The sequence below is a fragment of the Cladophialophora psammophila genome (assembly GCF_000585535.1).
Source record: "Cladophialophora psammophila CBS 110553 chromosome Unknown aczJe-supercont1.8, whole genome shotgun sequence".
In the NCBI taxonomy this organism is placed as follows: Eukaryota; Fungi; Ascomycota; class Eurotiomycetes; order Chaetothyriales; family Herpotrichiellaceae; genus Cladophialophora; species Cladophialophora psammophila.
The window spans coordinates 1,212,319-1,237,903 of record NW_006912929.1 but is presented as its reverse complement, the minus strand read 5'-3'; the positions used below and the strand labels follow the sequence as shown (position 1 = coordinate 1,237,903).

General features: G+C 50.4%; 9 protein-coding genes across 9 annotated transcripts; 4 read left to right on the top strand and 5 right to left on the bottom strand.

The window, feature by feature from the left end:
* Window positions 1-1,238: 1,238 nt before the first annotated feature.
* On the top strand, window positions 1,239-3,708 carry A1O5_06087 (uncharacterized protein; the record flags this gene model as incomplete). Its single annotated transcript, XM_007746683.1, has 5 exons — window positions 1,239-2,099; window positions 2,176-2,292; window positions 2,347-2,397; window positions 2,448-2,572; window positions 2,625-3,708. The coding sequence occupies 5 exons, from the start codon at window positions 1,239-1,241 to the stop codon at window positions 3,706-3,708; spliced, it is 2,238 nt and encodes a 745-aa protein (XP_007744873.1).
* Window positions 3,709-4,150: 442 nt separating this feature from the next.
* On the top strand, window positions 4,151-5,148 carry A1O5_06086 (uncharacterized protein; the record flags this gene model as incomplete). The annotated part of the gene is made up of 2 exons (XM_007746682.1): window positions 4,151-4,207; window positions 4,273-5,148. 2 exons carry the CDS (start codon window positions 4,151-4,153, stop codon window positions 5,146-5,148), a joined length of 933 nt encoding a protein of 310 aa, XP_007744872.1.
* Window positions 5,149-5,562: 414 nt separating this feature from the next.
* Window positions 5,563-6,681, bottom strand: A1O5_06085 (uncharacterized protein; the record flags this gene model as incomplete). Its single annotated transcript, XM_007746681.1, has 2 exons — window positions 5,563-6,107; window positions 6,333-6,681. 2 exons carry the CDS (start codon window positions 6,679-6,681, stop codon window positions 5,563-5,565), a joined length of 894 nt encoding a protein of 297 aa, XP_007744871.1.
* Window positions 6,682-7,564: 883 nt separating this feature from the next.
* On the bottom strand, window positions 7,565-9,400 carry A1O5_06084 (uncharacterized protein; the record flags this gene model as incomplete). The annotated part of the gene is made up of 5 exons (XM_007746680.1): window positions 7,565-8,149; window positions 8,199-8,707; window positions 8,853-8,982; window positions 9,050-9,196; window positions 9,266-9,400. The coding sequence occupies 5 exons, from the start codon at window positions 9,398-9,400 to the stop codon at window positions 7,565-7,567; spliced, it is 1,506 nt and encodes a 501-aa protein (XP_007744870.1).
* A 3,080-nt stretch (window positions 9,401-12,480) lies between these two features.
* On the bottom strand, window positions 12,481-14,515 carry A1O5_06083 (uncharacterized protein; the record flags this gene model as incomplete). The annotated part of the gene is made up of 6 exons (XM_007746679.1): window positions 12,481-12,709; window positions 12,766-12,973; window positions 13,032-13,306; window positions 13,353-13,877; window positions 13,936-14,214; window positions 14,292-14,515. The coding sequence occupies 6 exons, from the start codon at window positions 14,513-14,515 to the stop codon at window positions 12,481-12,483; spliced, it is 1,740 nt and encodes a 579-aa protein (XP_007744869.1).
* Window positions 14,516-15,967: 1,452 nt separating this feature from the next.
* On the top strand, window positions 15,968-18,262 carry A1O5_06082 (uncharacterized protein; the record flags this gene model as incomplete). Its single annotated transcript, XM_007746678.1, has 7 exons — window positions 15,968-16,746; window positions 16,798-16,982; window positions 17,033-17,047; window positions 17,099-17,240; window positions 17,335-17,550; window positions 17,601-17,762; window positions 17,818-18,262. 7 exons carry the CDS (start codon window positions 15,968-15,970, stop codon window positions 18,260-18,262), a joined length of 1,944 nt encoding a protein of 647 aa, XP_007744868.1.
* Window positions 18,263-19,162: 900 nt separating this feature from the next.
* A1O5_06081 (uncharacterized protein) lies at window positions 19,163-20,026 on the top strand (the record flags this gene model as incomplete). The annotated part of the gene is made up of 3 exons (XM_007746677.1): window positions 19,163-19,330; window positions 19,367-19,475; window positions 19,537-20,026. The coding sequence occupies 3 exons, from the start codon at window positions 19,163-19,165 to the stop codon at window positions 19,596-19,598; spliced, it is 339 nt and encodes a 112-aa protein (XP_007744867.1). The 3' UTR covers window positions 19,599-20,026.
* Window positions 20,027-20,871: 845 nt separating this feature from the next.
* On the bottom strand, window positions 20,872-22,644 carry A1O5_06080 (uncharacterized protein; the record flags this gene model as incomplete). Its single annotated transcript, XM_007746676.1, has 3 exons — window positions 20,872-21,350; window positions 21,453-22,447; window positions 22,502-22,644. 3 exons carry the CDS (start codon window positions 22,642-22,644, stop codon window positions 20,872-20,874), a joined length of 1,617 nt encoding a protein of 538 aa, XP_007744866.1.
* Window positions 22,645-23,442: 798 nt separating this feature from the next.
* Window positions 23,443-25,143, bottom strand: A1O5_06079 (uncharacterized protein; the record flags this gene model as incomplete). Its single annotated transcript, XM_007746675.1, has 3 exons — window positions 23,443-24,161; window positions 24,223-24,716; window positions 24,776-25,143. The coding sequence occupies 3 exons, from the start codon at window positions 25,141-25,143 to the stop codon at window positions 23,443-23,445; spliced, it is 1,581 nt and encodes a 526-aa protein (XP_007744865.1).
* Window positions 25,144-25,585: the final 442 nt, after the last annotated feature.

The window sequence follows — 25,585 nt, the reverse complement described above, 5'->3', positions numbered from 1 at the left end:
TCGAACCATATATAGGGTCGACCTGCGGAATGGCGGTGCTCGTTCAGCACCGTAAGACAGCCCGCGGTCTTCTCATCTCGCCGCGGTGACAAGTATGCCGCCGTCCGCAGGACCTGTTCAAATATGTCGAGCATGTGTCAGCTTCACCTTTGGTCGTTCTCTGGCTCAGAGCAGTGGAGATGAAATCATTGATGCTGTTTCGCGTCTAACCTCCACACGCTCCGAGTGGGGCTAGAAGCAGTGGGTTCATAAGAAGCAGCAGGTCTGCTCTCCAAGGTCAAGTGACTTGTAGCCTCACACGGCCGAGACAGTGCGGTTTGGGTCTTCCACAAACAAGTGGCACATGCAGGAGGTTTGAGGAGCCCCGCAACCGATGAATTGCCGCAAGCATGGAAGGCGCAAAAGGCGATACAGGGAACCTCGGCCGCCAAGGCCGTTGTGCCAAGGCTCTCACGCCAAGAACAGCCTTGTACCCAGCCTCGCCAGTACCCAGCGAGCCAAGTACCTTCGCACCTCGTACCGAGTATAGTGTCGGTCTTTCTCCGTAGCTGCCGACTCCAGTTACTCCAGGAAACGCCAGCACAACACGCGGGGGCGATTCCCCGCTTACGGGATCCGAAGTACTTCTAACGATGCTCAAGACCAAAGCCACAGGCTCTCTGGCGTTTGACTCCTGCCAGTTCTCACCTCGCCAACACAATGGATGTGCCTCGGCGACCTCGGGGGCGGCCTCGCAAACTGTGTTCCACCACATGTGCCACATGCGGTCAGCAATTTTCCAAGATCGAGCATCTCCAACGCCACGAAAGGAGGCGTATGTTCATGTCCGTGTCGCGTTAAGGATGCCTGGGAAAGAATCGGCTGACGATGTTTGTTGTAGACACGGGAGAGCGTCCTTTCGAATGTTCACAGTGTGGAAAGCGCTTTTCTCGAAAGTCAGACCCTGAGTCTGCAGAATATTTGGTAACGTAGTTGACCATATGTGCAGGGATGTTCTCAGCCATCATATCCAGAACCACACGCGCTCCATGCAGAAGAGCGGCAGGACATCAAGCGTTCCTGAGCCGCCAGGCCGCCGACACGAGCGGCTCTCCAAAACAGGGGGAGACGGTCAAGAGAGCCGTGGCCAGCATTTACCACCAAGAAACTCGCCTCAGGTTGAAGTTGAAGTTGCCAGTGCTGACCCGGTGCATTTTTCATTAGCTCATGTTGACCGGTCACGGCAAGGTGCTGGGAACATGGCGGCCGTGCTGCCCTCAAATTCATTGGCGTTACAACAGGACTATTACGCCGATGGGTCCGCTGTGAGTGTCGACTTCTATCCTGCTGTCGACGTTGGATTCCCCGGAATGGCTCCATGGGAATCTGAAGGCAATGACGACTTCTGGTTCGACCTCGCGAATAACCACCAAACAAGCGACCTTTTCTGGAACACTGCAGAGCCTGCTGCTGTCGACACGACATTTCCAAGCCCTTGGCTATCTCTTCCGGGTCCAGCTTGTCGGCTCCTAGCTAACTCTCAGGAGAAGTGTCCTTCCAGAGAGCGCATGCCCGACGAATTGTTCGACAAGGTCCATCAGTGCTGGCCTGCAACGAAGACCGATGTGCCCACTGGCAACCGGCTTTGGGATCAAATCATTGCCCACTCTGAAGATGATATTTTCTCTCAGCGTATATTAAACAACCGGGTTGTCTGCGCAGAACCGTTTGCTGCATCGAGGTGGAAATTTGACGAGAGTTGTAGATGGCGCATCATCCGATGTCTCAAGGGGGTTCGACCAGAAGGCTGCCTCGAGACCTCTCAGTACAGAAGCACCAATGTTGCAAACACAAGTGGACAGGAATTGCGGTATGATATTATATCCCAGGATGGGCGGAACGGAAATTGCGGTGCATCCACAAAATTTCCGTCGATCAGCACGCTTGACTTCGGCTTGGACCTCTTCTTCGATCAACTTCACCCCTTTGTGCCCGTCATCCATGTTCCCACGTTTGATGCCAGGAAGACTCCTGATGTGTTACTCCTGGCATTGTGCATGGCGGGATTTGTCAAGCTGAAGGGTCCCGCGGCACAACAATTCCTGGAGGAGAATCTGATGGTACCCGACATCCTGCATGCCTAATTCTTGCAAAAGCGAGGGCAAAGGTGGAATCGCACTAACCGATTGATCATAGGTCCTCGTGGCACGCTGTCGACAAGAGCTCAAAGCGGCCACTTCGAAAACTACTCCGCTGTCTATATTGGCCATCCTGGCAAGCTCATACCTCGCCGTGCTCTCAGCACTTCTTACGGTCTGCTATTCTAGAAGCATTGCATGCCATATTCACGACTGACCAGATGTCTAGGGCAAGAGCAATGCAGAATCATGTCGTAGACTCCAAGGAGAGACTGTTTCGGTCGGTTCATGCTCCCTTGTCCTGGCTTCTTGAGTTCTGATGAATACTAGGTGATGATTGCTCATGGCTTTTTCGGCAATGACATAGTCTCAACCACAGAGAGTGGCATTTCCGATGAAGATCTGGTGCGTCGCTATGGATGGAAGGTCTGGGCTCGAGTTGAATCGATCAAGAGGTGTGTCATCGAGCCTCAAGCCCCCAGTTCCTGCCATCACTGATCCTCGCAGGCTGATCATCGCCGTCGTGATGGTTGACGCATTCTACTCGAATACACTGGATCTAAACCCGACCATTCCGACCCAGATGTTGAACTTGTACCTGCCTTGCGATGAGAAACTCTTCGTCGCCCCATCCGAATCGGAATGGAGGAGGATTCTGCTGGCAGGCAATAGGATTTCGTCCGCAACCTTGGCGTTTCACGCCGATCAAGTTTTGCTGTCTCCACAGTGGTATTATCCAGGCTCCCTGGGCCTGCACGGTGTTCTTGCCGCTGTCTGGATTCGTTTGTCCGAGGCTCATCACAGACTTCTATCACGGAGCGGCTTGTTAGGCCATGGGTGGGGACTCATCCCGTACGAAGTCTACTCGACTGACCACAGCGCAAAATCCATTGCACCATTTCTAGTGAATTTCATGCAATTACACGGCGGTACGCTGCAAAATGCGAATCCTCATGCTCTGATCATGTGGAATATTTTGTGTGTGATGCTGCTGAGTAATTCGTGGATGTTCGAACTTGGGGTCGGCCAAAAAGGTGCGGAGCCTGCCAGAGCAGCTTTGGCATACATTTCTTCCTGGGCAGACACTCTTGCGGCTAGGCGAGCTTGTGTACACGCAGCTCAGATCTTTTGGATATGCTCGAAAGGGAAAATATCTGATAGAATGATGCTGCACTCAGAGACGAGCCTTTTCCTCTCGGCCCTCGTTCTCGGTCTCTATGTCCTCGTCATGAAGGCTGACACCGGTTCTTCCACACGAGAAAATAACTATGAGCTCCTCGCCGACCTAGATTGGCGAGATCTAGGCGATGTGGCCCTGGGAGGTAGTCCATATCGTGGCGTAGGAATGGACCTGTCACCAGAGGCGGACTTCATTGCGAACAGGGGCGCTCTCACTTTCGACGGCATCCCTCTCTCCGGAGGCTATGCTTCGGCAAGGCGAATTCTTGTTCACTTTGCCAACCTCCTGGAGGATGTGGGAATGTGGCGTAGCTCGGATGTCTGTCGAGTTCTCCATATCATTGGAGACGCCCTCACGGAAGATGAGGTTGATAATAGGACCAACGACCCCGTGGCCTTCCAAACCTACTAATCCTAAAGCATATCCTGACGAAAACACCAGAATGTGAGTTCAGTCAATCCAACCAGAGTAAAATTGACATTTCTACACCATTTACAGCGATGGGCAAGGAAAGTAGTACCTTCACCAACGTCTACAGCAAGATTAAGTTTGCGCCCTGCTGGATTCGGACGAACTTACGATGGTAAGAAGTGACACGTTGAAAAAAAAAAAAAAAAATAACATTGTGGGGAAATATGGGGATAAAAATGATGGGAAATGGGGAAAAAACTCCTTCGATCTCCACGAAAGACCAGCGACAAGGATTCTCACCAGAGGCATCTCGGCTGACATACCGATTCACGAAGCCAGAGTGGGAGGATAAAAGCGCGGCCGATCCCAGGGGAACATTACGCAGACATCTAATGCCATCTAGGTGAAGGAACAGGTTTCTCGTCGGCCGCAATTTGTCACGATGTCCTCCAAGCGTCCCATTGCAGTGCTCGGAGCAACAGGGGCCCAGGGCGGTTCTGTAAGTGATATTTCGGCCTCCGAAGAAGCAAAAGTCACTCTTCAATTCTAACAGGTACAATATAGGTTGTTCGATACCTCTCGACACGGCAGGAATATGACATTCGAGGAGTCACGCGCAATCCTTCCAGCGCTACGGCGAAGGTGTTAGCCCGTCTTCCCAATGTGTCGGTCGTAAAGGCGCACTTCAACGATCCTGCGTCGCTGGTCAAGGCGTTCGAAGGTGTCGAGGCGGTCTACGCGTTGACCAACTTCTACGACCCAGAGAACCAATCCAACCCGCTTGCCGAAGCGCAGCAGGGAATGGCCATCGCCGACGCCGCCAAAGCAGCCGGTGTGGAGTTTGTCATCTGGTCCACCGTTCCCAGCGCCATACTGCGAACAAAGGCCCAATGCGCCTTTGCTCACCTAGTCGAGAACAAATTTTACGTCTCAGCTTACCTGAAGAAGATCAAAATCCCTCACGTCGACATGTATCTGGGCTTCTACTACGACAACTGGCCTAATTTCAAGTTTCTCTCGATTGCTGCAGACGGCGCCATCGAAGTCACCCAGCCCGTCATGAGGCCGGGGACAAAAATAGGGATGATTTGGACGGGGCGCGACCTTGGGCCCACCGTCGATGCGATCCTCAAGAACTACCGCACGAAGCCACTGGCCGGCGGAGAGGTCTACTGCGTGGGCGGGTATCACAGCACTGCAGATGTAGCTGAGGAGATTCAGAGGCAGACGGGAAAGCAGACGCGGGTGGTCACGGCGCCGACGTCAGGGTTCAAGGATCTGGATGTCATGTATGAGTATTACAACGACCACAGCCTGTACTCAGAGTTTCCCATTCCGGAAAAGGAGACGTTGGAACTCGGTATCGAGTTCCATTCGATGGAGGATTTTGTCAGAGAGGTTGTGGTGCCTTATATCAGTAAGCTCGCGAAGGCGAATTAGCCGTTAACAACTATATATATCTTCAATCCAAGCAGAACCATAAGATTGGAAATTTGTGGACTTGAAGAAAGGAAAAACGAAATTCGGTGAGATGCTATCCAGTGCATTTCACACTGCTCTTGGTCCACATTGGACACTTTCTAGGAGAAGTAGGTCTGCGTTCAGGCGCTGTTTCATGTATCGCATGCATTTTGGGGTTGAAATGAGTCTGCCGGGGTTGCCCTCCCGGGAATCATGGTCCACGATCCTAAATGCATGTATACCTATGCACAGTCCATCGTGCTGCTGTTGAATGGTAGGTCACTCTCTTTCATCGGGTGTAAATTCCGCCCAAATTCCGCCCAAGCCTTTTCGCAGATGGGTCGTTTCACAGCCCGAAAAGAACCAAAAGACAGATTCTATGGCGAGAATCATTTAAGGCGTGGGGCCCTGAAGCAAAAATTCCATCACCACCTCTTCCATCAACGCGGCGTCATCATCCTTATCCGCCATGCGCAAATATTCCCTCGTCTCCTCGGCTGGCCAGCTGGTCCCCACAATCTCGCTGATACACGCGCCGTTCACTGCACGGTCAAATTCCGGATGCGCCTGCAATGTTAAGACGCGATTGGGCACGTACATTCCCTGCATGCCACAGAGCGCGCTGGATCCGACTTCCACGCACTCGGAGGGCAATTGCGCACTCTGAGTGACAATGACCGTGTCCTGGTGCGAGAGTTGGAGCTGGATCCGCGGTGACGACGAAGCTCGGGCGACGGCAGCAGCAGACGATTTGAGTTGCCGAGGAAAGCAACTGGCGAATTTGGGGTTGATTGCGATTTCATGCACGCCGAGTTCCCAACCTCGTGGGTTCTTCGTGACGTAGAGCCCGCCCGTGTGCGCGAAGAGGGACTGGTTGATGATTTGATGGCCGAAACAGGTTCCGAAAATTTTCACCTCGGGGTGCTGGTGGTATATGTCTACAAGGGGGAGAACGGTGTTAGTCTGGATTTTGGGTTCGAGAATTGAAAGTCGCAGAGGATGTTTGGAGGCAGAAACCACAGAATCGCACAGGTGAGACATTCTGGTAGGAATTCTTCGGCCCTGGACAGAAGCTCCAACCCGATGAACGATTGTCTTATTCTCATAGTGGTCTTATGCTTCCTCGGCAGGCGTTTGGAATCAGAGACGTCTATTTCACTAACCTTGCAAGAAGCCCCCTAGTTTTTTCACCCATTCGATATCCTCATACGCCCCCGCCGAACTGCCCGTGACGACCAGCGCATCGAGCCCTTCCAATGCCACTGCATCCGGCAACTGCCCCGCCGTGGCATTGTAGGGGGTCGTTCTCACCTGGATCTGCTTCTTGACGCCGCCGGGACACTGTTCGTTGTGGTTGTTCTCCGACAACCGTTTCGCCCCGCGGTCGAAGAAATCTTGAAAGATCTGATCAAAGGGACCGCGCAGGCAGGACACGGGCGGTGGTAGAACTTCGCAGATCAATATCGCGAGATGTAATGTGAGAGTCTCGGTCGAGGAGGGAAGGGAATGCATGGTTTCCTAGTTTACCAATTAATGGCAGGCGTTAGTGCCGTTGTCACTGAATTTTCCTTTTGCTCAGAGATCCTCGAAGGCCACGGATCGGCGGCAATGAAAAGTTGTTTGGGATTCAGTGTGATGCTATATCTCTAATGTTTTTTTTTGGTGTAACTCTTGATCTAAAGATCTGGTTCTTCCTATCAGGCATTTATATACACATTGAACCGCAAACAAAATCCACCGCGTCCTGATAAGAACATACCCACTCTTCCGCCGTGAGAATCAGCCTTGGTGACTTGTCCACCAATCACCGCTCCAGAACTCCCCTTCCTAAACGGGACATCTTGGCTCTTTTTCGACTCTTCTAAGCACGTGCAAATCCAATCGCTTCCCTATCAGGCCTTGGTTTGCTAACGGTGGTAAAGATTGTGCGCCAGAGACAGCTTTGTGGTTGGTGAGCCGCATTGGATTGGACGCCAATTTTCCAATCTATGCGACAGTATCACTGCGCTGGAAGCTTCGTTGGAAGAACTTCGAGGGTGGTTCGCTGCCGAATGTCGCTTACCACACAGTGAGATTGACAAAGGGGGATGTGTCAGAGAGAGAGAGAATCGACTGAAAAAAAAAAAAACCCCCTGTTCATATCGCCCGATTCCAGCGGGACAGTTATATCATTCTGCCTGTTCGACAAAGCACCTAAACACGAGGGATGGGCTCAGTCCTGGGGTTTTAATAACGTAGCAACGCGCTGTTATTGTTATAAGGCCGGTGTTGAAGACTATTTGTATCACCTCCTACGCCAGCGAGGCGAAAGGGCTAGAAAGCTTGAGAAAGCTTGTCGAACCAATCACCTAAACTGAGAAACTTGAAGGTGCGCACAGCACCCAAGCCTGAAGTGTCACCGCCACGCCTTGATGACACCGGAGTGGCCCTCGATAGACACTTTCACGCCATCGTCGCTTTTCCCTGCAGTGAGGCTTCTGGCACGGATATTGGGACCCCATAGCATGAGGATAGTGATCGGGATGAACGATCCGGCTGTGAAGAAGGCCATCATGCCGTATGCCCAATTGATCCCCAACGCGCCAGACCATGGGAGAATGAAGAACGTCACAGCAATGCCGAACACGAAGCGATAAAAATTGACCACCACGGCGACTTCGTTGGGGTGGTCCGTGAAACATTCGACGAGGTAAGAGAGAACTACCGAAACGCCCGATATGGAGGCAATGGTTGTCAAAAACACCGCAAACGCCAGGACAATGAAGTGCAGATGGTAGAAGAGCGTCGCACCGACGAGGCCCAACGATACCGGGTAGAGGAAGAGGCTCGGGAACCACAGGGCGTGAAGTCGGTATCCGGGCTTCCAAGTGCCACCGTGATGGGCACACATCCTCAGAGCCAGCTGGTCATTGACGAAGTGGCAATAGATTTGGGAGGCAAAGACCCAATCCATGATGTGAATGAAACTGCAGAAGAGTTTCTGTCAAATGCGTGCTATGCAAAATAGGGGTATTCGACGTAGAACATACAGTAAGCATTTTGGTACGGGGTAACTCCGTAGCCCCTTCCCCGATCGGTGTTTGCAAGTAGACGGATGTGTCGGTGGCGGTGACCATGGCCCAGCTGAACATGGCAATGAGAAAGAGCCCGATCAACACACCTACGGGTGAGATGCCAATGAGGACTGGTAATACACTGGTGAATGCCAGCTCTCGACCGGTTTGTGGAGGAGTGATTCTCTGCGTGCACCCGTAGATTGCGATCTTGCGCTGGACGTAGTTCCTCGGAAGGATCGGCTGCTCAGGGTTGTTACCTCTGGGGTATGCTGTTTCGTCCAGCAGCAGGATGCAACAGATGGCAAGAAACACTTCAAATCCGACGTTGTACCAATATTGAACGGTCCAGCTGGCGTTCTGGACAATGAATCCGCACAAGGTGCTCGCGGCAATGATGCCGGGAAGGTTCATCGATGTGTAGACGGAGAAGCATTTCCCCCTATCGTGGAGGAAAAATGTTTCTAGGATGATGTTTGATCCCACTGCATAGTGTCAGCGGGGACTGGTGCTCGTAGACACGTAGGACTCGAAAACTAATAGCTTACCAGTGATTGGGGCCGCACAGGCGATGATTGCCAACAGTCTAGATACGACAAAAGCGTCGTACTGGCTGGGACTTTGTCATACATGCGGACCAGATGTTCATGCAAATCGTCAGACACAGACTGATCGCGATGCATCGACTGGTCCCAAAACGCTTTGCCGGCGGATTCCAGACGAATGGTCCAACGGCCAGTCCGGCGATAGCGGAAGATGCCTAAAGGAGGTATTCCATCTCAGTATCGCTACAGAAAAAGAATGGACCGAGTGGGATGAAAACGTACGCTGTATGAGAGCTGGATTGCGGTCTTGTGGTAGACCTCCGCTTGCACGAAGAAGCCAGAATTGTTGGCCACAGCTTGGAGAGACGTTGAGAAAGATACCAATGAGACCAGCATCAGGGTCACCCCTTTTTTGGATGCTGACCAGTTCTATCGAATTTTCGGTCAGAGAATCTTTTCTTGATTTTTTTTCTGTCTCCGTGTCGGTTCATTTCTCACCAAGGGATCGTGTGGATCGTCGGTGGGCTGCGGCACCAGTACCCATCCCTTCTTGTTCGTCTTGAGCAAATACGGTACCGGCGTAGGGCTGCTGTTACCCTCATTGTGAGATACGCTGGCTTCAGCCTTGTCCATTGCTATGACGATGACAGGTAGAAATGAGCAGAATAGTGGAATAGCGAGACTGGCTTCTAGTCTAGGGTGATCAAGACCAGTCTGTGAAAGGATACGCTGCTTCATATACCCTAGACGACTCCCTCAAGCAGGAGTTGATCTGGGGAAGCATACTGGAATCCGGGGTTGAAGTGACGGGGAGATCCCGTGGTTACGGCAGGGCATTGCGGAGGGCTCCCAGCCTTTCTCCTACCGTCGGCGCGGAGATTCGGATATTTTACGCGAAATGCCGCCAGATTGTTCCGGAGAGAATCAAGAGAAGGAGAAAAGAGAAGACTGAGTTTTGGAAGCGCCGAGTTCAGACAGAGCTTGTGAAAAAAAAAAAATCGTGCTGGAGCCTTGCGGAGGCGTTCTTTGCTGCTAGATTGGCTGGCGTGTGGGGGATTGTGGGGCGCATACACAAGCTCTAACTGCTCTAGGCAACTGAGTTCCAGTTAGATCTCGCCGCGATTTGCGGCGCGTCTCAAATGTGGACAACAGTCTTAGGTCTGTTGAGGTCTGTTGAGGTCTCTTGAGGTCCGTTTGGATACATCAGGGTCTAAGGTACGTGACTCGGCATGAAGAATTCTCAGCTGAAATGCTTTTCCCAAAGCGGACACATATCCCCGTCAGATAGTTATAAACGACACGCACAGCCAGCAATAAGTCCGGGGGGCCGCAAGGCTACCAGGCAGACCCTCGGCCCTTGTGTCGGGGTTTCGGAGTTTTGTAAACGAGCAAACAATCACCTCCTCGTTAGAAAGGTGGTTGTGTAAACAAAATCAGGCAGAAAACTTGGGAAAACTTGGGAGAAGTAATACTGCTTCTATTTGATTCCGGTCTTTGCGAAAATTCTCCTTGCCAAGGGAGCTGTCTTTCGGAATTTGTTGACCATCCCCATTGAACACAGAGTATTACAATTATACACCCAGCGCAGGGTGAACACACGCCAAAGCCGAACCCATCAAATTGCAAGGTTGGCAACACAACATTATGGTGCCGTCCCACCGGGCCGGCATCTGCTGAGAGAGTACTTATATCGCACTTACTTCGCGGCCGCAACAGCAACAGCGGCAGTGAAATCTCGATCTTGTACAAACGTGGTCTCGCTCGAAATTCCATCATCTTCTTTCGGTCTGTCCTGCTCAGAAAGACCTTAAACAACAACGTCCGTGGAGCTTCGTACAGGAGTCTACACACCACGCCTTGCTCATGGACCTATGCAGACACCCTCGGTCCCAATCCCCTTCCGCGTCCTTCTCGCAAACGACTCGTGGTCGGCATAACAGGTGCCACTGGGGTGGTGTTTGCCGTGCGAATCCTCCGCGCGCTTGATATTGAGACGGACTTAGTGATGAGTAAATGGGCGGTGGCGACGATGAAATATGAGACACCACTGTCGGAACTGGATTTGCGCAGTCTTGAGACGCACAACCACACGGCCAAAGATCTGTCAGCGCCGATTTCAAGCAGTTCCTTCCAGCACAATAGCATGATTATGGTCCCGTGCAGCATGAAAACGTTGGCGGCCATCCGCATCGGCTATTCCGATTACTTGATCTCTCGCGCAGCCGACGTTACTCTGAAAGAGAGCAGGAAGCTTCAAAAGTTCTTCTCACCATCCGCGAGACGCCCTTGAGCGACATCCATCTCGATAACATGTTGTTTCTCCGGAGGGTGGGCGCCGTCATTTTTCCTCCAGTGCCAAAGAACTTGGAGGACATGATTGATCAGAGCGTGGGGAGGATGCTGGACGCATTCCATATACGAGCTGATGGCTTCGAACGGTGGACCGGATTCCGAAAAGATTGTGTTTTGGGGCCCCCCACACGCAACCTGGCAGTGACAGAACACCATTTCGCTTGGATATGAAGTCTAAACTATAATTTCTGCCCAGAGACTGCCAACATAATGCTGCCGGACACAGCTCCTAGACAGAAACCATAGCCATCCCTAAAAGAGATTCTGCAACCCTTCAGAGGTTAGCAAAAGACCCAGGTCCATGGGAAATTCCACTTCCATGGCTTGACTACTAAATAATTTAGCGATAAACCGTTGGGAAACAACGTCGTAAGTTTTCTTACTCACCTGCCCATAAGAGCGCTCCAATTGGGTATTGACATCAACGGGGCAAGGCTGTCTGACCACCTTTCGTCTAGAGCACGTGTCTCTTCTGAAGCTGCTGTCGCTGAGGCTGACGCTTCAACCGAGCGTCTTTTCTTGGATTCTGGCTTTAGCTTTCTCAAAAAACAGACAGGCATATGTGGCACCCCAGTAGGTACTCCGCAGTTTTGACAGCGCCTCAATACATATCTCCAGCCGAGCGTAACCAAGGCGTTTGGACAATGTATTTTGCGAAGACATCCAGTCCAGGAGATGTATGCCCATAGCCGATACAATGGTGCTGGTACTCATTGGCTTCAAATAGTGCATCCTGACGCGCCTTTGTTTGCCATCAGTCCGGCGCATCTGAAGGGAAAATGGAGGGCACGTCCCGAATATACCGGCGGTATTAGATGAGGGTTGTTGCCCTGTTGAGGGGTCAGACGTACTTTTTTCTCGGAACGACTTCGCAGATGAGGCCACTGCGTACACAATTTCCACAGAGCAGACCCATTGTGGATGCGTTACACTTGATCTTCCGTCGATGGCATTCCCGGCATGCTCTTGGGGGTAATTGCCCGTGGGGGCTCACCTCTGTTGACGCCATCCTGCTCTCTGATATGTGCTTGCTGTTGTTAATGAAGCTCCATCAAGGGTCTCGGCACCGACAATGTAATTGACCTGACCTTATGGAAGAATGCAGGGAAGCAGAGCGATTCGGACCAACTGACCCTCGATCGAATCGAACCGGCTGGGTCACTCTTCCGTCTCCATTGGTACCCCAGCCTTGTGCCTGAGCCGTATTTTCTATACACGACTAAGAACCTACATAAGGTGAATCTTATGCAGCACTTTGTAACATATAGTGAGGCGTCGCCCTAGACCCTTAACTAGATTGTCTACTATGTTTCTGACTTCATCCTGTTGGCTCTTATGGCTCTGTATTTGGCCGTGCCTACTCAGACTTCCTTACAAGAGCCGCCTGATTCAGTTATATACCATGCGAGATCAGCACCATCAGTTGTTTCACGTTGTGTCTTTCCTCTGCCGAGATACTGAAACCGGTTTTGGGTCTTGTATTCAAAGCTCCAATCCTCCCACCGCGGCTCGCTCATAAGTTCTAGGAAGTGCAAAGATGAGCCTGGCCATGGACCCCATACTTTGCCCTCGACCTTTCCATTCTTATACCTATGCGTCAAATTAGTCGGGGGCGACAACTGGTGTGTTTGCCTCAGTGGATTTACCATGAACGACAGGGCGAGGACCACACCAAGTCCTTCATCAACTCGTCCTTGTACTCTTGAAAGTCGTCCACAGCTTCGGGAAGCGGCGACATTGCCTTGATGTTCTGACTCTGTAGCTTGATTGCCGCATCGAACGCATAATGGACACATCTCTCAAGACATGGAATCAATGCCCCGTTTGCAAGCGGGAAGTTTGGGCCGCTGGTCACTGAAGCACTCCATTAGCACTCCATTAGCACACGCCATGGTGCACGTGAGAAACCTACTGAAATAGTTTGGAAAGCCAGCCGCGGCTACCGATAGATATGACCGTGGTTCTTCCGCCCACACGTCCCTCAAATCCACGCCGGCAGGACCGACGACCGGGAAAAATGGTCGGAAGGATGTGTCAAAGCCGGTAGCACAGACAATTGCGTCACATTCTATATGACTGCCGTCGATCATGTCGATGCCTGTCTTGGTGATTTTGAGGATTTTGTCTGTCCTTACGTCAACGTTATCTTGGACGAGTGCCTCTAGGTAGCCATGTCCTGGTGTAATCCTGTTTTCAGTCAGGCAGTATAACTAAGTAAGGGGGTTGGACTTACCGTCGACACCCAAGAGCAAACCCAGGCACCAACACTTTGGCAAGCTGTGGCTTTTTCTTCAATCTCTTTTCCATGGCCTTTCTGGTTGCCTCAATAGAATCCTGCTGGAGCTTGGAGTCTTTGTACTGCAGATCGAAAAAGTGATTCATGACCGAATCGACTTCCTTACGGTATTTGAGAAAAGATTCGGGATCGTTGCGCCATTTTGCCTTTTGTTCCTCGGAGATTTTCGTTTCTCGCCCTTCTGGAGCAAATTGTTCTGCGAATTCAGGCACCACCCACGTGGGCGAGCGGTTAAAGGAAGTAAGGTGCTTGACAACCATAGGAGCATAAGCAGATGTTTTATACTTCTTGAAAGCAAACATACCTGGCTGTAGCTGCGGGACGATCTGTATTGCAGAGGATCCACTACCAATGACTGCAACTCTCTTGTCCTTGAAAGAGAAGTCGTCGTCCCAATGCGCCGAATGTGCCAGATGACCACCGAAATCATGCAGACCAGATATATCTGGCCATTTCCAGTTGCTTTTCGAGGAGGGCGTAGTCAGCAGGTTGACCGGCGGAGGGATTAGAATCCACCTACTTCAAGAAGCCACAGGCGTTGATGACGATGTCGGCAGCATCCACGAAAGTCCTGTTATTCACTGTATCGAGGACTTCAACTTGCCACAGTCCAGATTCTCCATTCCACTCACACCCAAGTACACGGTGGCGCAGGTGGACGTATTGATCAACGCCGTAGGCCTTAGCTCGGCCCTTGAAGTAATGGAAGAGCTCCTCGGAACTGACATAGGCGTGTGACCAATTTGGGTTTCCTTCCCATGAGAAAGTATAGGCATGAGCTGGTACGTCGCACGAGCAGCTAGAGGATCAAGAGGAATGAGTAAAGATTCAGTGATCCTGAAGACAAACGCATCAGGAAACCGTAGGGTTTCGTACCCAGGGTATCTGTTTTCTAGCCAGGTGCCCGTAACGTCGTCGTTCTTCTCGTAGATGACCAAAATTGCTGGTTTATCAGAAAAGCGTTCGCGAAAGATTTTTGTTGCCGCGATGCCTGAAAGTCCTGCACCAATAACGATTATTTTGATCGGACGAGGCTCGCCCAAGTATTGCTCGCTAGTCTTGAACACAGTGCAGTGGTCGGCAGCGTCGATTGATCCCATTTTAGTTTATCAAAGCTTTTCGTACCACTGTCAGCATTTTCTGTGATCACGCGCAAATGAAAGGACGGTACCATGTTCTGAAAGGTGGAATTGATAATCGAAAATATGCCATCCCTCGATAGAAGCACACCCTTCATCGAAAACATCGGGCCATGCGGACCTCGGCATAGAGTCCGTGGAATTCGTGATCCATGGTTTTGTCATTCCGCTTGTTCGTGTTGATTGACCCGAGGACAACACCTACCCGGCAAAGACCTGCGTTCAGTATCATGCTCGTATCCTGTTCTCATTCCCTGAGAGAAGAGCCTGGATACTGACAATAGAAATAGCACCGCTTCTTGAGCCCAAAAACATTCCCAATATTCAAGTCTCACGACGTCCTATGCCCTCGAGACCGCGGCTCGGCGAAATGATCTCCACGGACAAACATCTCCGAATTTCGACATCGTGGTTTCTTCACATTTATGGCGCTAGTGCCTGGAAGGCATCCAATCACGGGCATATCCCTTGTAGCAAACCCGTACCGAAATTGGCATAGAAGAATTGAGACCTGTACTCCTGGTTATGCACCTAGACATCGGTAGGCGTGCAAAGCACATGCCAGTACGCGGTAGATGATGATCGATGCAAATTTCTTTCGATTTCCCTGGCAAAGCTGGGGGTCAAAATGGTGGTACCTAATCTCAAGTAGCGCCAGCTCTCGGGCCAACAGCACAGAAGCTGCCTCGGACGCTAGCGAACGAGACGGGCTGCCCAGCCAACTCAATGTGCCGCCCTCCGAGCGCCTATGGCTGGTCCAGAGCAAGACTTGGCTAGATTCTTAGCACCATTTTTCTGGGGACTCCGCCTGAGCGTTTTGGACAATTTGGAGTCTGGGGAACTTGGGTTAAAGGAGCACTCGAACCCCGCAAAACTCGCTGGATAGCAACGTCCTGCCAAGTTTACTCTTGCCGTCCCTTCGTGCAGCCATCGATTGTTTACCTGGTTTACAACCGAACAGCGGCACCTTTGGAGTCTGCAGCTTCTCCTCTATTGAGTGAGATTAGGCTCCAGTACGCAAAAAGATGGATAAGCGAGTCCAAGGGTCCCAAAAACGACATGCTCGTTTGGCGTGTCTGCAGTGCCGCAAGAAGAAGATAAGAGTGAGTAGTCGCCGGAGCCCCGGCTTTTGTTCTGAAACTCAATATCCAAGAAGCTAAGTCCCCCTGAAGTGCGATAACGGGCAGCCCAAATGCTCAAACTGCCAACTGTATAACACGGACTGTGTTCCTGGGGAGGACAAACGCAGGTCGGTTCAAGATAACCTATAAAAATACAGAACTCATAATTTTGCTTCACAGAGCCCAATCGACGACAAAGACCATTCATGAGCTCACCGGCAGGTTGGCGGAAGTTGAAGCACGCTTAGCTCAGGCTTCAAAGGATGAGAACATTTCTCAAAGGCCTACTCTAATGGACAGAGGTGCGCCTCCAGAGGCGCTGAATCAAAATTTTTTGAATGCAGGAGAAGAACTGAATTCTTCCACAACTGTAACTGTCCCTTACAACACGACAATTCCAGACTATTCTTCCTCGACACCGATTGTCTTCCGAGACATCGATTTGGATTTCTGGGAGCAGGTTGATGACACACAAGCTGGCCTCGCTGGATTTCCCGACATCGGCCAACCGTCTAATATGATGGCAGAGTATGAAGCTGGAGCCGAGTCCATATCAATATTATGGGAAAACGTGGGACATGAACAATCTCTTTCACGGATTTCGTCCGTCACTTCCGATGCAAGCCGGAAAACCAAGTCGAGGTCGCCTAGCCAAAGCTCCGGAAGCGGTCCCAGCTTCAATGCAAACAGTTTCGATCAAAGGTCGCAGACTTCTGAAGACGATATCACTCAGCAGATATCGAGAAGACTTGGTCGTATGTGTCTTACGGAAGATGGACACATGCGGTATTTTGGTGCCACCAGCCATCTCTCGATGCTTCCTAATGAACTCAGAACCCTTTATCGATCAGATATGCGCAATTTCCGCGAGGAAGGCGAAATAGTAGTCAAACGGGCGCATTTGGGCTGGACTCCAGACTCCGAATATGAGCTCCATCTAACACGTCTCTATTTTGCGTGGCATAACACTTTCGTCAGGGAAGTGAAGAAGGAGACCTACTTCTATCAAAAAGAGATGTACTACAGGGGCTATGAAAGTGCGCTGTTCTCGCCAGCACTTGAGAATGCAGTGTAAGTCAGGAAGCATGTCCAGAGTTAGGCGCCTATTAAATTGGTCTCCAGTCTTGCGATCGGCGCATTGTATTCGACAAGACGGCATCCTGCCATCCAGGACAGTCCGTCAGACTTTTTCGGTGCAAGAACCCGGTTATACCTAGAAACGGAAATGGACCGCCCAACGATAGCCACAACGCAAGCAGCAGTGATTTTATCCGCTTTTGAGTCGGCGAACGGCCATGACTCTCGAGGTTAGTCCTTTCTTCGCACTCAAGCTAGACCTTGGACTTATGATGCGTAGGTTGGATTTACTCAGGTTTGATGACAAGAATCGATACCGTGCTCGGGAACTAACGGGCGGCCATAGGCGTCGCAGTCCAGATGACCACGGATCTTGGGCTGCATCTTCGTCTCGACACCCACGACGACTATCTTAGCAGCGAAGAGAACACTCGAGGTCTCGAAGACGTGCGCAGAAGTCTCTTTTGGACTGTGTACTCCGCAGACATGTGAGTTCTCCAACCATGTAGCGCTAAAGCGGGGGAAAAAGCACTAGCCCTTCGTGAGATGATAGAATAGCTGACCGTCCTTCCGAGATCCTAGGTACCATAGTAGCTATAGTGGGCGGCCGTACTTGATGAGCAGGATGCGATATGATGCCCCTGGTCTGGATGCGTTGAACAATAGCGATTGGCAGCCATTTCATGCAGACGGCGCACCGATGAAACTGCCACCTGCTTTCGACGGTTCTGGTATTGGATCAGTCATCGCATGTGTTGTGCAAATGGCCATCAAGCTGCGAAAGATCTACGACACACTGTAACCCACCAGAAAACATATGCTTTGATGTTTTGCTAATGATTTCTCAGATACTGCGGGATTGCTTCTGTCTCGGAAGACGCTAAGCTCTTCGTTCCGGCTATGGCTAAACAACTCCAGCAATGGCTAGCAGCATTGCCTCCAGCGCTTCGTGTCGACTATGGGGAAGAACAACCCTCCCCTGTGCCAGCACCAATTGTGCTCCAGCTTCAGTGAGATCATACTACTTGTATGCACGTATCTTGACAAAGCTAATCCAGTGTTAAGCATATTATACCATCAGATCCTTATAATCCTCAATCGGCCGTTCGTGGTGCACGAATCAGATCCAGAATTATTTGCGGGAGAGATCTGCACCAAGTCTGCGGGAATAATATGTCAACTCCTGCAAGTGTTTAAAGCCAATTACGGCCTACGATATATTAACGTCCAAGCTGTTGCGTCTACAGTCACGGCGGGAGTTGTACACGCGTATGACAGTTGTATTTACTCAGGGGCGAAGGGCAAAGCAGCCCAGCATAATTTTGTGGTCTGCATTCAAGCACTGGCTGAAATTGGCCAATCCTTCAGAAGTAGCATACACGGGCTTGAAGTGATCACGTCTTTGAGACGCGCGTGGCAGCACCAGATGTTCAAAGAAACCAGAGCGAAACGACGCTGGAGAGCGTCGTCCGAGCTGGTAGGAGACCATCTGCATCGTGCTCCAACCTAAACTCGATGTGGCCAACCAGCAAAGGTGTGAGCAGTCGGTGATATCAAACATAAAGCTTGGGAACTTGCAATGTCCTATGGACACTTCATTCCGACATCCCAAACAGAGGCAATCCTTTCCGGAACTCAAGGTTTCGACGGAGCCATCGGAGGTTTATCGATGGTCACCGGGTGACATCAGGCTGCGAAAAGAACTTGAGATGCAAGTCACTGGAGAGACCACAGTCCAAGAAGCACCAAATGGAGAGCTTATCGTGCCTCGAGAAGGACCAACTGGGACGCTTCGCGGCGTCGCATAGAATATTTCAATTCTTTTCTCGAGGACATCGCCATAACTGTTTGAACTTCGAGTCCTGGTTGTTTCCTCGGACTCTCTGGACAACAAGCAATTGATTTTGAATGAGTGAGTGAAGCTGGCAGCCTGGATGTGACCTTGGTGAAAGCAGCTAGTACGGCGTTCAAGGTTATCCTACTGAACCAGGCATGGCTCAGGTGCTATTGTCATACTATATGTGGACTGTGGCGCAATAGGAGTATTCATATGCAGAGACGTCTGCCGAGGTGGAGAATGTGCCAGCTCTTTCTTAAAATCCATATCCACGGAATCACTCTCCACGACCAACTTCTTCTCGCTGATGCGAGAACAAGGTCAAGCCTATAGCGAAGCGTCATTTTGATTGGCCAAGCAGATCCTCCTGGTCCGGAATACCAAACGCCGCGGAACCATGAAGACTGTGCGAATGTTTATGCCGTGTGCGTCGATCCTTCGATAGCGGTGCAGACTTTCAACTGAGGTCCGCGGGTACCGGAACTCAGAAATCAACCATCAAGTCCACCATACAGCAGAATTTTTCACGACCGAAGGAGTGATTCATGCGCGGGACATTGGTCGAGAACCGAAATGGTGAGTAATCGGCTTACAGCTTTGGTCACAGGAGGTGCCTCTGGCATTGGGGAGGCGACGGCGCGCAAACTTGCGAGTCGTGGTACCTCGATCGTACTTACCGACGCGAACGAGGTCCTGGCAGAGGAGAAGGGACGGGATATCGAAAAGGAATTTGATGTGCCAGTACACGAGCCAATGAAAGCGACATACGGTCGCTAGTTGCGTATACTGCTGGTATCTCTGGATCTCGACTACGCCGCAAACTGCGCAGGGTATGTGAGAGTGTTTGGGAGGAAGAGGAGAGCGTTTCCACCGAGCTCTTCGACCGGTGAGGGCCTTCACCCCCCCGGGAATCATAACATTGACGTAATGCTCTGGGACATTTGCAGTCAATACCCAGGGTCTTTGGCTCTGCCAAAAGTACCAAGCCTTGCAAATGCGAAAAAAGTAGTAGCAGCCACGGACTGTCAACTTCTCGCCTATTTCGCCGGTTACCATACCGCCCCCAAGGGGAGCAATTACGAACGTCGCTTCGATCTCTGGGCTGCGGGCCAGGCGCATTGCCGCCTAAACATCGAGCGAAAATGCCGCAGTCGCCGTCACGAAGAACGGTGCGAAGTTCTATGGGCCGGACAGCGTCCGTTGCAACGCGATATGCCCTGGCTGGACGATGATGGCCATGATCGCAAAGAGTGTGGGCAAGGTGGGCGTGCCCGGTACTGAAGAGAACAAAGAATCATCGGTTTCGCGAGAAATGGCAATAAAACGGATGGTATTCCCGCAGGGCAGGCCAATGTGCAATCTTTCTTACTCCGTGATGAAAGCAGCTACATGAATGGTTCAATCGTTGTGTGTGACGGTGGATATCGCGATATTAGGTCAATGTGATGGATTACTGATGGATTTCTATAATAGTTTCGATCGTTGTAACGGTCGCAGTAGATCATAATTTTCCCACTTCAATCAGCGCTACAGCTCGTTGGAACAACAAGCAGCTCGTTTGTTGAATGACTTGATCTCAATAGAATTGACCTTTGTCATGTCAACGGAAACGCGACAGGAATATGCTTATCCTCCAGATCGCCGGCCAAGTGTAATTTCGAACCTTGGAGCCCAGTTCCTGAATGATTGAGTCTTTCACCCCGTCAAAGTCTCTTCTATTATCACTTTTGCTGCAAATACTCCGTAGTTCTGGGACATCTGCGCCACGGAAAGTGACAGGGAATTCCTGCAACTGAATAATTAATGCCACATCTGTTAGGAAGAATGAAAACAACCAACTTATGGTATGGTCCTACGTCGTCATCGTCTCATTCTCTCTCAACCGCATTCGTCAAGGGAAGGCTGGTTCTCGCTAAGTTGAGTCGAGTGCCTAATCATCAGTATTAGTACCCGCTGTTAGGCCTAGTGACTTCCTAATTAGGCCTAGATGACTTAGTCTTGGCGCTGCAGCAGTATATTTTAAACCTCTCGTTGCTCCAGATATATCTTTTGATTCCTTTCAATTGAACCAACCTTTCTGACTTCAATTTCTTCAACACCGGCCACTACCAAATCGGGTAAGGCAATACAATCATTTATTATGATTTGGTCAAAACGAAAATTTTACCACATCGCTGCTGAATCAAGATTAATATTGCCGATGAGTTGCTTTGTTATGATGTGATTGTCTTAGGAAGTGATGGACATAACATCTTGATATTCTTCTAAGTAAAGAAAGAACACTATATTTTTAGCGACAATTCCTTGTATTGATCTCTAGCCACCTTGTCACAGCGGGCTCGGTAGTCTACGGCACTGCCGTTGAAGATGACCAAGGTTCGCGTTTTCTTCCCATCGACGTTGCTGTTGACACCAGTAATCCAGGAATCGACATCGTTGACCAACAGCCCTTCACTGCAAGTTCTGACATGGTCTGTCCATTCTTTCTGGCCTTTTTCTGTTGCCTCGATAACAGAGATACCATTGTCGCGCGCATATCCAAGGAGATTTGCGATCCATTCGACGCTATACTCAATGCTCCGGGGGAAATTACCAAGAGCCGAGTGCGGACCCATGGCCATTAGCATATTTGGAAATCCTGAGACCAAGAACCCCAGTTGTGTCTTTGGCCCCGGAGCCCATAGTTCCTTCAGCCGCTGCCCGTCAACCCCGACGATATCAATGGCATTGAAGCTTCCGGTCACAGGGTCGAATCCAGTGGCTACATTTAGAGCCACATGATCAGCAAGAGCCCGTCAACTTCTGATGCACATTGCTATTTGTAAAATCAGGAAACAATGACAAGAGAATGCAGTGGGCTTACCGTAGATAATGACGTCGAACTCTCGCTCTTGCTTCGATGTTTTGATTCCCTTCTCCGTGACGCGCTCGATGGACTCCTCATTCAGGTCCACCAACTCCACGTTGCCCTGGTTGTATACTTCTAGGTATTGCGTTTCGAGTGGAACCCGGCGTGTGCCAAACCCGTGATCTGTCGGAATAAGTTTGTCGGCTACTTTTGGGTCTTTCACACGCTCCCGGACCTTCTTGGCAACATATTCGCTCAGGAGGGCATTTGCCTTTTTGTCGGTGTACACATCACGGAAGTTACCCATCCACAGGCCAAATCCAGGCTCATAATAGTGCTTCTCCCAGAATGCTTCCCGCTCCTCCGGGGAAACGTCAAAGACGCTTCGTGAATCAAATTGATGAACAAAGCATCCCGGGGTCGTTTTGCAGATGGAGAATATCTCATCGTAACGGGCTCGAATGCTTTCCATTTCTTTGGCGTCGATCTTTCGGTTTCCCAATGGAGAACACCAATTTGGTCGGCGCTGAAAGACTGTCAAAGTGCCCGCCGACTTGGCTACCTCTTGAATGGTCTGTATGCCGGTGGCACCTGTACCTACAACTGCAACTCGCTTTCCGGCATAGTCGATGCCTTCCTTGGGCCATAGTCCAGTATGAGTCCAAGTCCCTTTAAATTTAGTTATTCCCGGAATACGTGGCAAGACCGGGTTGGTCAGCGACCCAATAGCAGTGACGAGAAAATGCGTGTTGAATACTTCACCTGACTCGGTCGTTACTTTCCACTGGTTATGAGAGTAGTCGTAGTGTGCCGAGCTAACGCGACTTTGGAATTGAATACCCTCGCGAAGGTTGAATTTGTCGACCACAAAGTTGAGATAGCTCTCTGTTTCGGCCTGTGGAGCAAAATGCTCCTTCCAGTCCCATTCATTCAAGAGATCTTTAGAAAACGAATAGCAATACGTCCAGCTCTCGGAATCAAAACGTGCCCCAGGGTATCGATTCCAATACCTGTCATAGGAAGTTAAGACGAGCCAATGCGTGAAAATAAAGGCATCATCTTACCATGTCCCGCCTGCACCACTGCCAGCCTCAAGTACTCTTGCAGAGATGTTCAGCTCCCGTAGCTTGTATAGCATATAGATGCCTGAAATCCCGGCTCCAATCACCAGGACCTCAACATTTTGCTCAGCCGCAATAGAGCCCATTCTTTTTTCGCCGCTGGAAGACAAAGAATTCAACACCACAATTCGGATTTTCCCTAAGTCACAAAAGACGTTCGTGCTCTGTGTATCAAAGCTTTTTGAAAATTTGAAAGCCAAGTTTGGGCGCTAGTGTATTCGCAATAATCTCAGGTAATCAGGCGTCAAGTAGCTCTTATAAAAAGACAAGAGATAAACAGTAAGTCGAATATCGCAGCACTAAGAATCTTTCCGACCTGAAGACTGTTACTCTACCTCTGATTTATTGCTTATCACGTTCAGCGAGCCGTGCCAATATAGTGAAGGCCTCCTCTTCTGCTCTCCAACTCCACTTTCCCGCATCCACCTGGAGAAGCAACTCCATGGAAAATATACAGGATCTTCTCCGAGGACATGAGTCTTGAAGAAAGCTCGTGTTCAAGTGCATCCAGATTCATATTGGGGCGGGAAAAGATAAGATCAGCCAGTTAGTTGCACAGCTGTTGACACTTTATACAACTATCGTAGCTCTATTCAGGGAATTCTGTCCGAAAAGGTGACACATCGAGTGGAGCAATGTATAACACAAGGTCTGGATTGGAGTTGGTTCAATCAATGAGGTCTGAAAAAATAACAATCTCATCCAAAAGAAGACCTGACGTTCTGCTATGTGGAAGGCAAATCTTGAGCAGTACTAAATGTGGATTTAAATTCCAACCACATCCATTCCTTCGCCTCCATTTTCTTCCTCCCATTCCGTTGTCATCTTGCTTGCCTCAGCCAATCGCGGAATACGCATCTCCCGCACAAGGGTCAGCATATTGTCTACACAGGTAGCCTCTCTGAATGCATTGCTGCCTCATCGCCGGTACTCTTGGTCTCCTGCACTGAAATAGAGGTAGTGTGCAAATTATCCGTTCCATCGCCCATCACTTCCCAGAATCTCGCATCCAACAACTCGCTCGTGATAGCATTTTGATGGACAACAACCAAGTCCTGGTCGCCAAACATGTCTGCGATTTCCTCCATTGGCTTGTGCAGTGTGTCTGGGAAGAAGAGAAAAACCATGATAGAGCCCAGAGCCGCGAATATGATGAATATAATGAAGAATTTCCAACCGATATTTTCAAATGCCGTGGGGGCAGCCTGCAACCAGCAGATGTTGATGGCGTTGTAAACCATGAAAGCGATTGCGCCGCCCTGCGCACGTAAGTGGCTTGGCCAGATTTCCTGAATGTAAAAAAATTCTGGACCGTCGAGGCACAATTCGAAGCTGCAGCCAAAAAGGTAGATGAATGCCACGGCGGCCGCCTGTGCAGACTTGTTGGCCCCGGTCAGGAAATTTGCGACGAGTGCAGTGTATATTATGAGGCAGACACACTGGAGGGCGAAACCAGTCCCCATTAAGTTGCGGCGCGAGACCTTGTCGACGAAAGATATGGCGATGATGCTGCAACAACACAACGTTAGGGTATAGCCTGATTGAAGCAACAAAGTATCCACACCCGTATAGCCTAGTTCAGCATACAGGGTGACACCGTAGTCTAATTAAAAGCCAATCGTCAGTTATGATGAGGCTAGCCCAGACAAATGGGGATAGCATACTCTGAATCACGATCAGGCCCGCGCTCATAATGGAAAAACTGAGCATGGCAGAGATCAATGCGCGCTTCCGATACGATGGTCGCGTCAGTATCAATTTCCAGCTAGTATCTTGACTTCGATCAAACTGTATCTGCTCGTGAATCTGGTAGAATTCACGTTTAGCAAATTCATCGGTAGGGTCGTTTTGGTCCGCATGGAGCGCACGCAGAATCTTCCACGCTTTCGCAGACTGGTCCCGAGCAATGAGATATCGCGGGCTTTCTGGGAGCCACCAGCAGCCAACCAGGAAGATGATCTCAGGAAGAATGGCGATCCCAAGTGGAGCACGCCATGCGTCAGGGGAGTCGTAGTAATAAAAGCCAACTCCGACAAAACCGATTATCGAATAGCCGATATTGATCATGACTGCGTGGATATCGGAGAGCTTGCCACGATGACGTGGTGGAACAATTTCGCTGATCCAAAGAGGAACGCCACATATAGCTTGAAAGCCACTGATTCCAAAAGCGTCAGATTTTCAAGCTCGGAGAGGACAAGGAACAGAAATACATACCCCCAGCCCAAAAAGAAACGAAATACAATGAACATGGCCACATTCACAGCTCCAGTAAGCAGTGCCTGCGAAACGACAATCACGCAGACGGCAAATATTATGGACGGCTTACGCCCATATCGATTTGCAAACCAGCCGTGCACAAAAGCCCCCCAGGTCGCCCCAACATAGTACAGGCTGGTCACCGCCCCAGTCAGCGAGGCGCCATTCGGACCGTTAAGGCCCATCTTGACAATGAACGATGGTTGTCCTAGGGTGGTGCTGATCACTGAGGCTGTCATGCCCATGGATGCTGAAGCCATGGACATGGTCAAAACCATCAAGACTGTTTTGACCCTAAGATGGCCTTTTTCGTTGATTTCGTGCATTATGGCGGATTTGAAAATGAGATTTTCTTGTGCTTCGAAGAATCTGTTTTGCTGGTCTGCGGAGATAGGTGTGATGACAGAAAAATCTGTGCAAGGCACGAATTTTGCCTCCTTTGTGGGAAGGTTGTCCTGGGGGTGGACCATTTATTCTTATGCGACACCTGCGCTAAGGCCGGCCAACATGGGGAACGGCAAACCCCAGAGTAATTGTGGATACCGTTTATTGCGGAGTCTTGACCGTGGGTATCGCCGGAGAAAGGAAATCCGGGGAAGCTTTAGGCAGAAGAACCCGGTGGTCTCGACTCAAAAGGAACTTTAGATCGCCGAGAATGCTTTCATAGGTACACGCAAGAGCTTCTGAGGCTGGCTGTGCAATAATACAGCTTATGTCGCTAACTCTCAAACCCTTGAAACTGCGAGCTGTTCTAGAAGCGTTCAGTAT